We start from the raw sequence: 16,108 nt of genomic DNA on the forward strand, positions 1-16,108 counted from the left end.
GCTGTTGTTGTTGTTGTTGTTGTTGTTGCTGCTGCTACTCCAACTGTTTGCACAACACATGCACACGAGTTCCTGCTCCACCAGCAGGTCTGATTAAATGAAAAAGTTACGTTCATACTCTGCCAAACCAAACACCTCTATAGCGTGGAGTGTTAACATTACATTCAAACATTTACATCAATTAGTGTTTGTTTTATTTAAGCACGCAGAACATCAGCACTTCATAACTCTTTATGGAAGAGTAATTTGGAAACAACCAGGGCGATCACAGTTTATTTCTGTGTGCACTGTGATTTAAATCAAGACAAACATCTGCACCTTTATTCCGGTTGACACTCATGAACGTGATGTCTCAAGAAACTGAATTTAAAATGGGTTGTTGTGTGCAACCAGAGACCGCTTGTTTGATCAACACGCGAGCTGCGTTTAATTCAGTCACTCAGAAGCTGCTGCAGAAAAATGCGGCATCGCTTCCGGCTTCCAGAAGTTTTGATTTGCCATCGTAGGAGAAACACAAGTGTTACTAACAACAAGCCTGATGGCACAATAGCAGAAACTAAAGTGAAACTAAAGCACGTCGAGGTCAGGTTCAGTCTCTTTATTCATTTTCATTCTCCACACCTGTGCTTTCACCACTGGGTCGTTTTTATCAGTGTAAAGTTCACATAATTGGAGATTTTTGTTTGTAAATCACATTATAAAGTCGGCATTTTGTGTGGCAACATTGATAATAAAGGCGACTTTACTATTTTATTCACAACATTATTAATTTAAGAAAACTTTTCCCAGCGAGAATGTAATTGGGAGGTTTTCTCTTCTGACTTTTAATGTGTTCAAGAGATTTTTGGTTGTAATGCGGAAACACTCACACTACAAAGAAAGTTATATTTATCTGGGTGATGTGAATAAATAACCTTTCTCAATTTAGGTCACTCACCAGCTGAGGGTTACAACCCGCCGTTTTACAAGTTCCATGTGAGCAAAAAATAGACATGCAATCAATTATTAAAAAGCTTCTTACCATCAACCAAACATTTACTCACGACCGGCACGTTTCTGCATCCCGGACGTTGATTAAACGTTCACATTGGGATCGTATTCCTCGGGGTTCGCTGGCTTTCAGCTCAGAAAACTGGATGTGGTTTGTTAGTCAGGCTCCCAAATGACGACATGCTAATGTTCGCACATTACAGATGATAAAAGTTTTTTTTTTAAAGCAATAACAAATATAAACCGCCAATCTTCAAATCATTAACAGCCGCTATGTTTCTGGCGTATGTGGCCTTTATTTATTTTGTTAGCTTGTGCATTTTTCTCCACAGTAGTCAAAGCTGTAACGTCATCACAGCAGCGTCTTATTTACAAGATGTTCTCATCACGATGTCCTGGAAGTTTCAGGCAGCTCACAGCTTATTATTCCATATTTCTGACATTTTGTTTGACGCATGAAATTACGTACGTTTCACCCACCAGTGCAGTATGACTTCGGAGAAACACCTTTTACATGAACTAACATCGTCTCTCTTTCAACCGGCAAATGAACAAATTATAAAAATGATGTTGTTGGCGTTTCTTGGCTGGTTGAGAAGAAGGTCGAAAACACATCTTAGACCGGGATACACGACATCAAAAGTTCTTCCAAATCCTTGCTGACTTTCTGAGTTGTTCCAACTTGAAGGTGCGTTCACCTGAATATTCTTAGTCAGCAACTCATTTTTCAGATTATTTCAACACTGCACACGATGACAGACCGTTCAATCGTCATGTTTTTTTTTGAAGTGGCACGTGCTGTGTGTTCAGGCTTCCCTTTAAATCCCAGCTCGTGCCTTTAAGACATGCGTCAGACGGTAGACTAGTCACACACCTTTTGCATCAATAATCAGCTCTTAATGGCCTCACGGGGAGTCAGGAGACTAATCTCAGTCAGCAAGGCAGAGAGCAGTCTGAGCCCTCTGCCGTGATGTGCACAGGACAGGATACAAGATTGTTTTCTTCCACCTCCTCCTCTCCGTGCCGCCACCACCAACAACAGTGATCTATCTTCTCTTAGCCAGACTGCTTGTCACTGATCGCTCCAATTATCCACGACCAGGCTGACTTTGCAAACACAGTGGCCAAAGAGATTCCGCCGCCAGCGTCTACAACAAAAACAGCGTCCGTTCGGTCGTGCCAAGCGATACTCGCCGCTCAGTCAGGGAGAGCGTCTGATGAACAAACCCTTATCGGCCGGGCTCCTTTGGTCGTCGCTCCCTTTGACTGAGTTATGGGATTTTCAGTGTTTCCCTCAGAAGCCCCATTTCATTTAATGAGACTTTGTACTGCGTGAGACCCCACAGTGTGTTGTTCCTGCCTGTGTACACATCTCCGAGTCGAGGACAGACCAGACGAGCTCTGACTATCTGATCTGCTTCTCTTTGGTGGATGTGCTTCATAGTATAATGAGGCGACTTTGCAGCGAATTAAGTGAATGAATTATACATCCACATGGCCGTTTGGGATGAACCCGAATTAGACCTTCCGATGGTGGGAAGCTGTGGGAGGAATGAGGCGAGGAGAGGATGGAAAAGGGTAAGAGAGGAGAGCCAAAGGGAGGGAAAGAAATGAAAGGAGGGGGGAAAGAAAGTAGGTGAAAGGAGAGGAGAGGCAACGAAAAGGAGTAGATGGGAAAGGAAAGGAAAGGAAGGAAGGAAAGGAAAGGGAAGGAAAGGGAAGGGAAGGAAAGGGAAGGAAAGGAAAGGAAAGGGAAGGGAAGGGAAGGGAAGGAAATGAAATGAAATGAAATGAAATGAAATGAAATGAAATTAAAGGAAAGGAAAGGAAAGGGAAGGAAGCCAAAGTAAGGAGTGAAATGAAAAAGGAAATGGAAATAGAGTACAACCAAAGGTAAGGAAGGAGATACTAGTAGAACGGAGGAGAGGAGAGTCAAGTACAAGGAAAGGAAAGGTACAGAAAGGAGGGGAAGGTAACAGAAATGATAGGATGAAAGGAGAGGAGAGGAGAGGAGAAGACAGGAGAGGAGAGGAAAGGGGAGCAGAGGGGAGAGTCAACCAAAAGAAAGGAAAGGAAAGGAAAGGAAAGAAGAGGAAAGAAGAGGCAAGGGAAGGGAGAACATGAAGAGTGAAAGGAATAGAAAAAGAGAGGAGAGGATGGAAGGGGAAAGAAAAGAAAAGTAATAAATGGAAGGTATGAAATCAGAAAGGAAAGGGTAAGAGAAGAGAGCCAAAGGAAAGGAAAGACAGGAAATGGGGGGGACAAGAAAGTGTATGGAAGGAAAGGAAAGGCAATGAAAAGGAAAGGAAAGGAAAGGAGAAGCGAGGAAGGTAACAGAGGTGACAGGAGGAGAGGAGAGAGGAGAGGAGGAAGTAAATGAGAGGGAGGTAGTATAAATATCAGGTGTCTGTGTTGGGTCAGTAGTTATTGGGATGAAAGGTGGAAAATATGATCTAAGTGAAAATCAAAACTCTGAATAACAAATGACACAAAGCTGCAGTTTAGATGACAGAATGTCAGAAGAGCGTTTTTTCTGCCGCACGCACGCCGTCATCAGCGTGACACAAAATGGACGTCTGTTTAACTCTCATTCTGGCGTTTGTCAGTCCCGTGAGCGACGCTCGCTGCCCTCTCCTCTGTGACACGGGAGTGATTTGAGTTTGGCCTGCCGATGATCGATACGGCCCTCAAAGTCAAGGCATTAAAAGCCACTGTCTCGGTACAATCAGATAGGCTTTTCGCTGCCTCATTCATTCACATTTTTTTTTTTTTTTTTTTAGCCGTGTCACAATCTGCCGGAACAAGCTCTGTGCGGAACAACAGCTGCTTGGCCGCTGCGTCTCTGCGGGGAGCGCAAGGTTTCCCCCCACACCTACACTTTGTTCACAATCAGCACTTCCTTTCTATGAAAGGCGCAGCAGCTGCAGCGCTCGCTCTGACACGCCGGGTAAAGAGTTGTGACACGGGGTCATCTCTTCGGGCCACCCTCCATCTGCAGATGTCAGGAAGCAGAGTCACTCATGCAGGTGAAACTTTGTCGTTGTGTAACTCCGTCAGAGGAGCCGCCTCCCGCCGGGGAGACTTCTCCTTCACGTGGAGGCTGAATTATTCAAATGTTGCATGTTGGGTTTATTTATGTTTATGTTGGAGCAGAGCGGGTATCAGTCAGGAAACACCGGGCAGAGTGACAACACTGTTCCGGCACTGAGTGGCGACCCAACATCCCCTCTGCAGACACAGTGTGTGGCGCGACTCTGGTGGTGGGGAAGAATTTGTTTCCGCTGTGTTGTCTCTGTAATCCAGCGCATTGGATTTGAAACAGAGCAGGAAGCACGAGGCTTTAAGCTTTTACCACCTACTGCTCCTCATGTGAGACGGAGGCATTACGTAGACTTTTGACAGCCATCTGCGGCTCAGGCGCTTTGCGTTTCAGTCAGAGCGGTCACACGCGCAGCTGTAGACGTGCTAGCGGCTCTGCGAGGATTCGCTCCAGAAGACTCGGAAGCCAAAAGTTCGACCTCCTACTCCAAAAAAGTACAACTGAGCACCACTTAAAGTCGGACTTCCTACTTGTAAACCCTGATTTAATGACAAAGCAGTGCAAACAAGGCAGCAGCCATGAAGAGGGGGTGGGCTGTATATCGTGTATTTGTATCAGGCTGTAAAATGTGATATTTAGATGAGTTTTTGTAGTGTCTGTGTGTTTCTTACATATCCTGGGTTCTAAGACAATAGTGAGTAGGGGGAAGACAGGATGGGACAGTAGCAGATGCTCCCCTGTAGACAAGTGTGGGAATACGACAGGACAAGGGTCCCTGATCAGCTCTGAGGTGGGCATCAGAGATAAGCTACAGGAAGGAGCCCACACCAGAGGTTTGGAGCTGACTCAACTATACATTGTCATCTAAGTTTAGAGAGACCATCCTGTCTACTTTAGCTGACATCAGCAAAGTTAAGTAACACACACAAGAGTTATTTCATAGGGGATGTTAGGAAGACCCATCCTTCTTTTCTTTCCCATTGGATAGATGTACCTTTAATCTATCAAGGTGACCAATTAGGAGAAGTGGGCGGTTATGGACAATAGGCTCTAAAAAGGCCCCACACACCAGAGAAAGGTGGTGGTATTTGGTAGAATTCCTAAGATCGAAGCGAGATTTGAGAACACCAGACGTGCGGCCGCACTCAGTTCGGATGCAGGCATTTGAGATCGGTTTCAATAAAGATTGCTCTCATTCCACCCAGCCTGGCCTCCGCAATTGTTGTTTTATCAACATACTACACGCCGACATCTTTGATGAAGATAGCCCAGAAACTACATTTTCATGTATGAAAGTGCCGGAGGATGAAATGTGTAAATGCGTACCTCATCTGTGGTTTTTACCGCCCCTGTTTTGTTTAAATATGCAAACAGAAGGCTGTTTTTTGTTTCCATTGGTGGCGTGCGTCCAGTCGTAACCCAACATTAGCCGCAGCAGTGCAACATGCTCACAGCGACAGCACTCACATGTTGATGTTTAGCAGGTAGTATTTAACCCGGTCACCAAACCTCAACATGTCCGTCATGGTGAAACAAAGGGGACCCGAACGCTGCACGCACACACAAACAGGCAGGCAGGCAGGTAATTCGAACAGAAAGCGAGCTTTATTAACATAAAGCTGATAATCCAAAATCCAAAAATAGAAGCCACAAAAGGCAGACGGCAGAAAATCAAGAGCAAAAGCAACACAAAGCACAAAACAGAAATAACACAAGCAGGAAACAGAAGACGGGACGGGCAGACACAGGAACACAGAACAGGACTAACTGACGAGGAGAAAATAGGAAGCAGTGACTTCTGTACACAAGAGGTGATTAACTAATGGACGCAGGTGTGGAGTGAAAAGAGCGAGAAAACAAACAAGAGGAGGAAATGAAAAGCAAAACAAGACACACGAGGACAGGACCAAGGACTCAAACCACGGCAACATCAGCATGCTAACATCTTGTAGTTGGTGCAGGAGATGAGGAAGAGGAACTTTAAGCTGATGGGAATGTGTTTAGTGTTGTTTGTAGTTCAGCGGGTTAGTTTTGTGAGTCAGGAGATCACCAAAATATACTTGAAAATATGGAGTCTACCTTCCTCTAAAGCTCGAAAGTGTTCCACTCTCACTGACAGATCACAAAATGGCAGTTCAGCAGATTATTACTTCCTTGAAAACATGTTGTCCGAAAATACAGACGGAGGTTGTAAACCAATCTGAAAGTGCCACCGGTTTCAAAAAGGAGTCTGGTTGTATGTAAGCTTATGAGAAAATGACCCTACTTCTCAGCAAGTAGCTTCCTAATGAGTTCACTCAGTTGCTTGTTTCAAGTCTTCATCGATACAGAGTGACGTTGACCATAAAGCAGGTTTCTGTCCCCGCCGCGTCGTGTCCTCAGGTTCTCAGTCAGATCTGATCCGGATATCCTCCCCAGCTCCGCCCCCTCCTCCCAAATATGGTCACTTCTGGCTCCAAAGACCGCCAATTTTGAGGCCTAAAACGGTCTAAAAGCCAGTGGGTGACGGAAAAAGAGTTTTATTGGTTTCATATTGGATGAGCGGATTGGATGAAGCGCTTAGTCAGGATAATATTCCCAAACATTTAGTCCAAGTGTCAACTGAGCACATGTTTCATTTGCTGGAGACCAGACTGAACCTAAAAAGTGCCTGAAACAAGCAAGAACCGAAGGAAGCTGCAGTACCAAACCTGGCAGAGCGTCAGCGGGGATGATGCCAAGCGTCTGCTGATGTACACAGGTCAGAGAGTCCAGCCGGCACAGTGACAGTGAAAGATTCGCCACCATATGAAACAGGACGACTGTTTAAGTTTGTGTTTGACTTGTTACTTCCTGTACACTAAACATACAGGTCATCTGATGTGGACGTAATCACTGAGAGTCAGCAACTTTATCCCCCAAAGGTTTTTATTTCACATCAAATCCGGCGTTCTGAGGTAAAGAGCCGACAATGCAACACAGTATTCCTGATGGACTGCGCTGTGAACACTGTAGTTCAGTTAACTGCGTTTCTGGTGTTAATTTGAGCATTATTATGTAAAAATCTGGAGCTGGAATTACATTACAGTCGGGTGTTCTAGGTTGTTTCTTAGCTCAAAAAGTGAGTTGGTGTGCTGCTTTAATGAAGCCAGCAGAGCGGGGATTTCATCGGCCCCGTGCTGCAGGATCCTCCCCGCGTACACAAGAATTCACTTATGTGGAACTAGAAATCTTTGTTTGACAAATACGTCTCTCTTTTGCAAACAAGGCGCCGGTCTGTCTGTCTCAGCCGACAAACAATGTCCGATTCAGGCGTTTATCTGATGCTGCTGAGAGCGTCTGAGCAGGTGGACCCTCGTTGTTTTCCTAGGGGCCTCTGACAGGATGCAGTATTGTCTGAAGCAGAAGTAAACCCGGGTCCTTCCGGTTCTCGGGGCGGTCTCGCTACTACAAAGCCAACCTGCTGAAGACTGTCAGGAGACGTCGCTTGATGCCGGCTGACAGTTCCTGTGCAGAGTACAGTTTTGTTCCCGGTGGGGTTGAGGCGGTGTGGACGATGATGACTTCCTCGGTCCCTGGAAGTTGTGAGAACACAGTCGTCCGACTGCCGAGCTGTCTCTCAGAGTTGTGTGTCGGACAGTTTTATGTTGAGCCGTGCGTCTTGTTGAAGCTTTTCCGTTTGAGTTGAAGAGCACACAGACTTGACAGCAGAGCACGAGGAGAAACCTTTATCTCCCAACACTTTTTACTGTCGGTTCTGTTTATCGGCACATCTATCAGCCTCTGTCCTCCACGCAGCGCGGATTTCGGTTTCTCAGCGTTCACCCCGGACGGATTGAGATTAGCATATTTTAACAACGGGAGCTGATTGTTTGTGTTGTTGTTGCGTCACTTTATATCGATCCGGCATTGATTAAGTTCTAGGTAGCATCGTTTGGAGGGGGGACGAGTGTGTTCATTTCAGTTGACAGCTGAAGGACGTGTGCGTGCACTGTTTTTTTGTGAGGTTTTTTTGTTTGTTTTTTGTTGACTCACTGGTTCATTCTCAGAGTAATACCTTGTTTGTTTTCAGTGATACGCCGAAATCCCTTTTGGAAGCTGTAGTTTGTGTTTATGATATTTCATCCGTCCGAAAAACAAAACACTGGAAAACACCTCTGAGGATAGTTGTACAACTCAACAGCGCTATAAACTACAGCCTCCAAAATGCCCATAAATCTGAACCAGCGCCTCAACAGTTTCTTTTTAACCTTCATGAAGGAGGATTTATTGCAGGGCTGTTGGGTTTAAGAAATAAAGGTGTTGCTACTCATTGTATTTCATATCAAAGAATATATTTGTCCGTGCTTTTTAGATACATCCTAAAACATGACGAGATCTCTGGATGTCAACTCCGATCCCTGCTCGTATGTAAAAGTGTGAACACATGATCTGATCTGTGTTTTAAAACATGTGTAACCAGGAACATGGGAAGTCAGACACAGTTGGGGCTGCTGGGAGGTCAATCTATTTAATGATGTCATATTAATTTCACATTTGAATGGTCAGGGTAACATGTAACTAACCGTTATTAACAACAATTAACATCAGTTTGAGAACATTTTGTTTTAAAGCAGACGGCACACTGGAACACCAACCAGAAATTCACCAGACTCCCTTAAAGAATCGCTCGATTGTGAGAGTTGTTGAGTTATGAGTAACTTTATAAATGTTATGAAGAGCTTTTTCTGACAAATTCTTAATTATGTGGGCCTTCTTGTAAATTCGGCATATGTTATAGCCTCTTTTCTTCATAGCCTTTTAAAAAAATATATATTTTTGTTTATCTGTTGGTTTATTTGTAGGCTAAATCTGTCAGTATTCTAAATTTATCTTATTGTCAACAGATTCCATGTAAAGGCCCAAACCAACAATTTGTGTCACTCAGTTATTTACTTTCTTTCTTTGATTACTTTCTTTTCTGTCCATAACTCTTAGCCACAAGCCCATGTGAACATGTTAGTCCTCAAAAGATGGTCAAAAATATATTATTCCATTTTATAAAGAGGCTCAATATTACCTGAAAGAGCCGGGTACTGTAGTCTGCAGCAAATGTTTCTCAAACAGGGGTAAAAAGTGTGTTGGGGACTTTGTTTAGCTGCGGAGGAAGACACATTTAGCTCTTTAGTGGATATTCAACAGAAGCAGGAAAGTACGTACAGGATGAACTTCAGATTGTTATCATACCGGAGCGACTGTTTGTCTCAATGATGTGTTTTCAGTGTCTTTTTGGACAACAATCGAGCTCTTTGCCACAGATGAATAAGCTCCATAAGGCTTTGACGGCGCAGACAATACTTGTCGGTATCAATGCATTGTTGGTTTTGGTCTCCTAGCGGCGACAATACAATTAAACATTGTTACACTTGAAAAGATGTTTTCAAAGTTATTCCATGCAGTGTATTAACAGATCATTATCTCTGTCTTTTCGCTCCCGCTCAGTACAAACAAGTGGAGCAGTACATGTCCTTCCACAAGCTGCCGGCCGACTTCCGACAGAAGATCCACGACTATTATGAGCACAGATACCAGGGCAAGATGTTTGACGAGGAGAGCATTTTGGGAGAACTCAGCGAGCCTCTCAGAGAGGTAAGACGAGTATCAACTTCAAATGTAGCACCTGCATTTAGCTTCATTTTTGTAGTCAGTGCCTGACATGCTAACAAGCTCTTAAAGGTCCCATAATTTTCTCATTGTCAGGTGCTTACTTTTATGGTGTCTAGGAGGAAATGTTTAAATGCTTTAATGTTGATAAAACACATTATTTCTCCCATATTGTCCAATTTTATTCGTGCTCTGTCTGAATGCTCCATTTAAGCGCCTGTCTCTTTAAGTCCCCCCACTCCCAAAAAGCCCAGACTGCTACGATTGGTCAGCTCTCACAGGCCTGAGCAGGCTCCGCCCACCACCCAAGTGCTGACAGCTTTGAAGCCAGTTACTGAATATGCGGCATGTGCATTTTTCCATGTATTGAGCTTTTTGATACTTAGATCTTCTTTATAATCCAAAAATACATGGAAATAGACCTTTACCGCATAAATCCTTGGACGAACTATTTATGCGAGACACCTGACGGCAGTGCAGCACCTCAGTTGCAATTTTGAGAAATATTTCTCACTGAACAATGTGTCCTTTTTCAGGAAATCGTGAACTTCAATTGTCGCAAGCTGGTGGCGTCCATGCCGCTGTTTGCCAACGCGGAGCCGAACTTTGTGACGGCCATGTTGACCAAGCTGCGCTTTGAGGTGTTCCAGCCACACGACTACATCATAAGAGAGGGAACCATCGGGAAGAAAATGTACTTCATCCAGCACGGAGTCTGCAGCGTCATCACTAAGGGCACTCTGGCGATGAAACTCTCCGACGGCTCTTATTTTGGAGGTACGATACAGTTTGTGGTTTACACTTTGTTTTTCTGCCGATTGCGACTTTCGGCTGTTAAACTTTCCCCTTCCTCGTTTCAGAGATCTGCTTATTGACGAGGGGTCGGCGGACGGCCAGCGTGCGAGCAGAGACTTACTGCCGGCTCTACTCTCTGTCTGTCGACCACTTCAATGAGGTGCTGGAAGAATATCCCATGATGAGACGAGCCTTCGAGACCGTCGCCATTGACCGTCTGGACCGCATAGGTAACAGGGCTGACACGTTAATGCACTCAACCAGTCATACAGCTAAAAAAATACAAATAAATCAAACTCAAATAAACCCAACATACAGATAATTAAATAATATTGGATTTTGAAGATGTTTCCAGAATATTAATGTTGAAATAGGCAGTAAAATGAGCTGTGCTGTTCCCTCAGAATGACACAGGACACTGTAACAGTAGATGAGAGTACAGGGTGACACATCCATTTTCCTCCGGGCTTGTTCTGCTAGAGGATGTACCTGGTGTGAAGGACATCACATGCTATATCTAACTCATATTGTTCTTCCTTTCCAAATCCTCTTGTTTCCATAAATGCATGCTTTGTTCTGCTCCGTGTCCTCTCTGTCCTGTCCTTTCTCGTTTCTCTCTGTAGCTGTTTAACAATCGTTTTTTTTTCCCTCTCTGCAGGTAAAAAGAACTCCATCCTGATGCACAAGGTTCAGCACGATCTCAACTCTGGTGTCTTCAACAACCAGGAGAACGAGATGATCCAGGAGATTGTCAAGTATGACCGTGAAATGGTGAAGCTGGTGGACCTGCAGCGGCCGCGGGCCATGTCTATGACGCCCTCCATCGGCGGTATCTTTGCTCCTCCCGGCCAGTCGGCGTCAGGCTCAGCTATCGCCACTCTACAGCAGGCTGTGGCCATGAGCTTTTGTCCTCAAATGGCGAGTCCCCTGGTGGGTCCAGGGACTCTGCAGTCTCCCCGTATGGTGCGAAGGTTCCAGGTGATGCAGAACATCGCCAGCCCCGTCTCCATGTCTCCTCTTCAGTCTCAACCCCCTCAGGCGTTCGGAGGGGCGTTTGGATCTGCAATCTCCAGCCCACCTGTCCAAAGCCCGCTTGCAGCTCCAGGACGGACTTTCCAGTACATGGCGAGCGCAGGACCTTCTGGTTCCCAGTTGTCCCTAGTACAGCACCATGCACCAAGTCCCACACAGACCCAGCAGAGGCCTGCCTCACACAAGAGCACCCACTCCCTTCATACAGGTAGCTTGAGCCAGGATACCCGGGCCCTGTCTGCCTCCCAGCCTTCACTCCCCCAGGACGGAACACCACAAGCTGCCTCAGCAGCCCCCAGCCCTCCAACATCCACCCGAACCTCCAACAACTCCATCGGTCCCCCTCAGCCCCCTCACCCCAGCCTGCCAGGGCCTTCGGGGGTGGGGAGATCGGCGGGAGCTCAACAGAGGGTGGCCTTTGCCTCCACACCTCCTCCAGGTGGACCTGCTGGAATGGGGGCAGTAGCAGCAGCTGCTGGATCAGGACCTCCGGACTCTGGAGTTCCCAAGAAAGATTCAATTGTCAGCCTTCCAGAGCTAGACTCTGCCAGATCCCGGCTGTCTTCCAACTTGTGACCCTGGTAGAGTTCAGGAAAGAGGCCTTTTTTGTAGGAGAATCTGTTTGTTTTAGGTCAGCCCAGCTGATCTGTCAGCCTGCTAAACGACCAATCAGCTACCGCCGACGCCACCAGTCATCCGACCTGGATGCACTGTGTGCTGGTGTCCGCAGAAGGAAAAGAGCAACTCAGAGTCTTGAGACACTTTGGCTAGGAGGAGTCTATACAATTAAACTAGTATAACTTTAGGTTGAACTGGTCTAGTCTACTGTGCCAGCACCTTTAGTCTTAGTATCACCCCTTACACTCTGCTTCCAAACACCTACTGTATATCGCTGTCTTTACTGTAAAGATATGAAGAAAAGTACGATTAATGTAACTATTGCATACTGTGTAGAATCCATGCAATGCAATCTAGCAGGAGCTGGACTTAAAAATGAAAATCAGGGACTTGAGGTCAAATGACAATGACATTTTAAGCGTTCAAAAAGTGTTTTGAGTGTAATTTTTCCGTATAAGCTGTCGTAGCAAAAGAACACATTGCTCTTCATATTGTTTAAAATAGTAGTGAAAATAGTGTTTTAGACCGCTGGTCGATCTTACATCGATGTGTAAATAGTTGACGAAAAAAGTACGGAGGGATATTATATTCATTGTATCTACCCAAACCAAAGTTGAGCTTGAACACAAAGTCTGGTTGTGTCTGTATCAACTAAAAAAGAAACATAGAAGAAAATGCCATTTATTTAACTGCCTTGATTCAACGTTAGAAGCCATATATTTGGTTTGTGTGTATGTATATGTGGGTGTAAGTTTGCGTGCGTGAGTTTGTTGGTACGTTTCGGTTCTATTTTCCAGAGAATGGACTCACACACTCTCTACACTGCTTTGTCCGGCGTGATTGGTTTGACGCGCTGACGGTGGCCCTGACCCGTTCTCATGAAACACCTGGAAGGCGGTCAGCTGTTTGGTCAGCGCACTGATTGTAACCCTGAAGGCAAAAGGTGGTTAAATAATCTGAGCTTTATCGAAAGGAAACATTTGTGAACAACCCATACTGTATACTTGCTTGTTTTGTCTAGGTTTATTGATTAACACATGCAATATAATTCTGCAATACTCTACCCCGCCTATATATAAATATATATGAATATAAATATCTATACATATGCTGTACAGGAAAGTGAACTTGTTTCTTTTTCCTTTTGTTTTCATTTTTTAATGTGAAATCTTAAAGAATCCAGCAGCTATTGTGGCTTCACTTGAGGTATTGTAATCCAGTGACCATGTTGTTACCTTAACCAAAAATGTTTGAGGGAATGAGAGGACGTGCAGTGTCATTTTTCGTACCACAAAAAAATACTACAAAAAAAAAAACAGAAAAAAAAAAACACGGACGGGAATAAAAACTGGTTTAGAGTCACAGGAGGATTCCACGCTTTGAGTTCAGCAAGTCAGACCCTCAAAAAAAACAAACACGTCACTTTAAAGCCCATTAGAAGATGTTAAAATTATAAAAGGAACGGGGGAGTTCGGGTGGGGTGCGACAAAAAGCCTCACTTGTGAAAAAAACAAAAAACTCTTCAAAGTCTCCACATGCCCCCGTATCACCCCAAAAACTCTCATGAATGTCTCAACATTTAGATCCACAACCAAAACAATCCTATCGTTCAAAATCTTTTGGGAATCGGGCTTTGGTTTCACTTATTCTAAATATTCTGATCCTGCTGAACCTAAAAAGCCTTCTCTTGCTGAATGTATGCCATACGAGAAGGAAGACAGCTAATCAGATATAAACTGCCATGTAAATAAAGGGACGGAGGATTTGGAAAAAAAAAAAAAAAAAAAGGCTTTTATGATGCAAAAGGGGGTTGTGGGCATTTGCCGCATGTGTTGCTGAATGTCTGTGCGATCTTTTTAGTTTCCGATGATGCTTCTCTGGGTAGAACGTTGCCGTGTTTAACCTGTATGCTACTCCCCCACCTCCCCCTCCTCGCACCACGACACCGAGAGGAAACTCATTTTTTAAAGTTCATTTTATCGACGAGGGGGGCGCGAACGAGAGCGAGTCGTGACCGCTTTGAACTCGGCGGTCCAACGCGAGCACCGAGGACATTCAGCTAAAGCACCTTCCGTTGCACTTCGACCTTGTAATCAAAAATGAAAAAATCAATTGCTCTATTCTCTTAAAAAAACAAAACGGTTGCAGTACTTGTCCTGGACCCATTATCTGGTTAAACTGTAGGACGGGGGGAAAAAAAAAAATGAATCCAATCGGGACGGAAAATAGGCAGCTGATTCAATGTGTTAAACAAACACGGCGTCCAACTTTTTTTTCTTCTTCTTCAGTGCTGAGCATCGATCCGGAGCCAAACTGTAAAATCAATGCGATGGACATTTCACTCAGGTTCGCTACCTTTCCAGAGAGATGTATTGATCGCCGCCGCGTGGCTCTCCATCGATTTATGTAGACGTGTCTCTCCTCCCATAATCAACTTGTTGATTTTACCATGCTGGAAGATTCCCCTTGAATTTTGATTGGCTTAGAAAAACAAGGAGGACCTAATGAAGTTACAGCCTTTAGATTGTCACTCGTACAACTCGCCGCCCGCTTGGTTCTGATCACTTTTCCCGAGAGGCTGTTTAAATCTCGAAACAAGGTGTAGGTGATTGTTTTTATCCAAGGGCTTCATTATATGGCTTGTAAACATGGTTCATTGTTCCTGTAGATGTAGCCGCACTCTTTTCACGTTCTGTTCCATCGGTAACATGCACTAAACCTCGTCCTTTGTCACACCCGGGTCACAGTGCTGCAACCCGCTTCGTCAGCAACACGGGAACTTTGTATTGCTTTTTTCCTATGGGAAAGGTACATGCCAAAATGCCAATGCGATTGTGAATGAACCGAGTCCATTTTGAGTCAATAGCTGTTGTGTGCTTCGATACTGTTCCAGTGCAATCAATTGGTCCTCTTCCCTGTTCCTTTGTGCTAATACCAGAGTTTGCCCTATTAAGCTGCTATCAGGACTGTGCTGATATTATTTGAATGGGTCCACAGTCAGTGAGAGCAAGATGGAAGGAGAGCTGAAGAGCTAACGTTTCAGGCAATATCAGGCACCGTCTCTATTTCATTGCATCCATCAAGTAAGATACTGTAGTGTGTAATCCACTCCCACTCAAAGGTTGGCATCCCGGACACTTTGATCAGTACCACTCTGCTTCAACCCTCGGCCATGAGGCTGATACAGCCCGGGCAAAGCACATACTTCTGTCGGTTATCTGTTTTGTGTCTGTGTCACAAGTGTGTTCAGTCAGTCGGCGTCCCAGCCGCTGTCGGCATGTGTGTGTGATATGGCGCTGTATTTGCCTGATGACGGGGGGTTCAAAGTGCGATTGTTTAACGGTTCTTCTTCTGGACCTTGCTGTGAAGTGGGATTGAAATCCCTCATACATGTTTGACACTGACTGACAATTATTGAGAGTCTCTAAGTTTCAAACCTCTCATTCTTGCTGTACCAGATATTAAGGGTACTGAATGCCTTGGTGTTGATATGTTAGCAAATCAGGGTATTATTTTTTTGTTTGTAAAAGTGTCTTTGATTTATTGGTATTTTCTGTTTGGTTCTTGTTTTATTGCAATGTGCCCCATGCACATGGACTGTATATACCTTGTGCCTAGTATATCTAGTTTCCACATAGTCTATTTTTGTGGTATGTATGTGCCTGTAAAAATGCAAATATGTGTTTTTATTTTCAACTTGCAATATATGTAAAAAAAAAAAAAAAAAAAACATTAGATGAAGACTAGTATTGCTGAATTTAAATGACAATGTCAGTATATATAATTTTCCCTGATTTGGGAAACACAAAATTGCACATTTTTGTTGGTTTGAGCCTTCCAACACCATGCGCGCTGTACTCTGTACTTTCATGTTCTGTACATATGGTATACACAGAGATGTGGGGCACATTGTTGTGTTTGACCACAACCTGCTGTATCAAAAACATTTTCTACAGTGAGAGGGTGAGCTCTGACAGGCTTCTGGTGGATATCGGCAGTCTAGACGTTAGC

At 44.5% G+C, this 16,108-nt stretch overlaps 1 protein-coding gene across 1 annotated transcript in view; it reads left to right on the forward strand.

The window, feature by feature from the left end:
* LOC115572276 (potassium/sodium hyperpolarization-activated cyclic nucleotide-gated channel 2) overlaps positions 1–12,055 on the forward strand; it is a 36,829-nt gene extending 24,774 nt beyond the window's left edge. Inside the window, exons 5-8 of the mRNA XM_030402196.1 lie at positions 9,491–9,637; positions 10,189–10,429; positions 10,513–10,677; positions 11,106–12,055. Coding sequence (XP_030258056.1) covers positions 9,491–9,637; positions 10,189–10,429; positions 10,513–10,677; positions 11,106–12,055 — 1,503 coding nt within the window. The remainder of the gene's footprint in view (positions 1–9,490; positions 9,638–10,188; positions 10,430–10,512; positions 10,678–11,105) is intronic.
* Positions 12,056–16,108: the final 4,053 nt, after the last annotated feature.

This window comes from Sparus aurata, chromosome 21, assembly GCF_900880675.1.
Source record: "Sparus aurata chromosome 21, fSpaAur1.1, whole genome shotgun sequence".
NCBI lineage: Eukaryota > Metazoa > Chordata > Actinopteri > Spariformes > Sparidae > Sparus > Sparus aurata.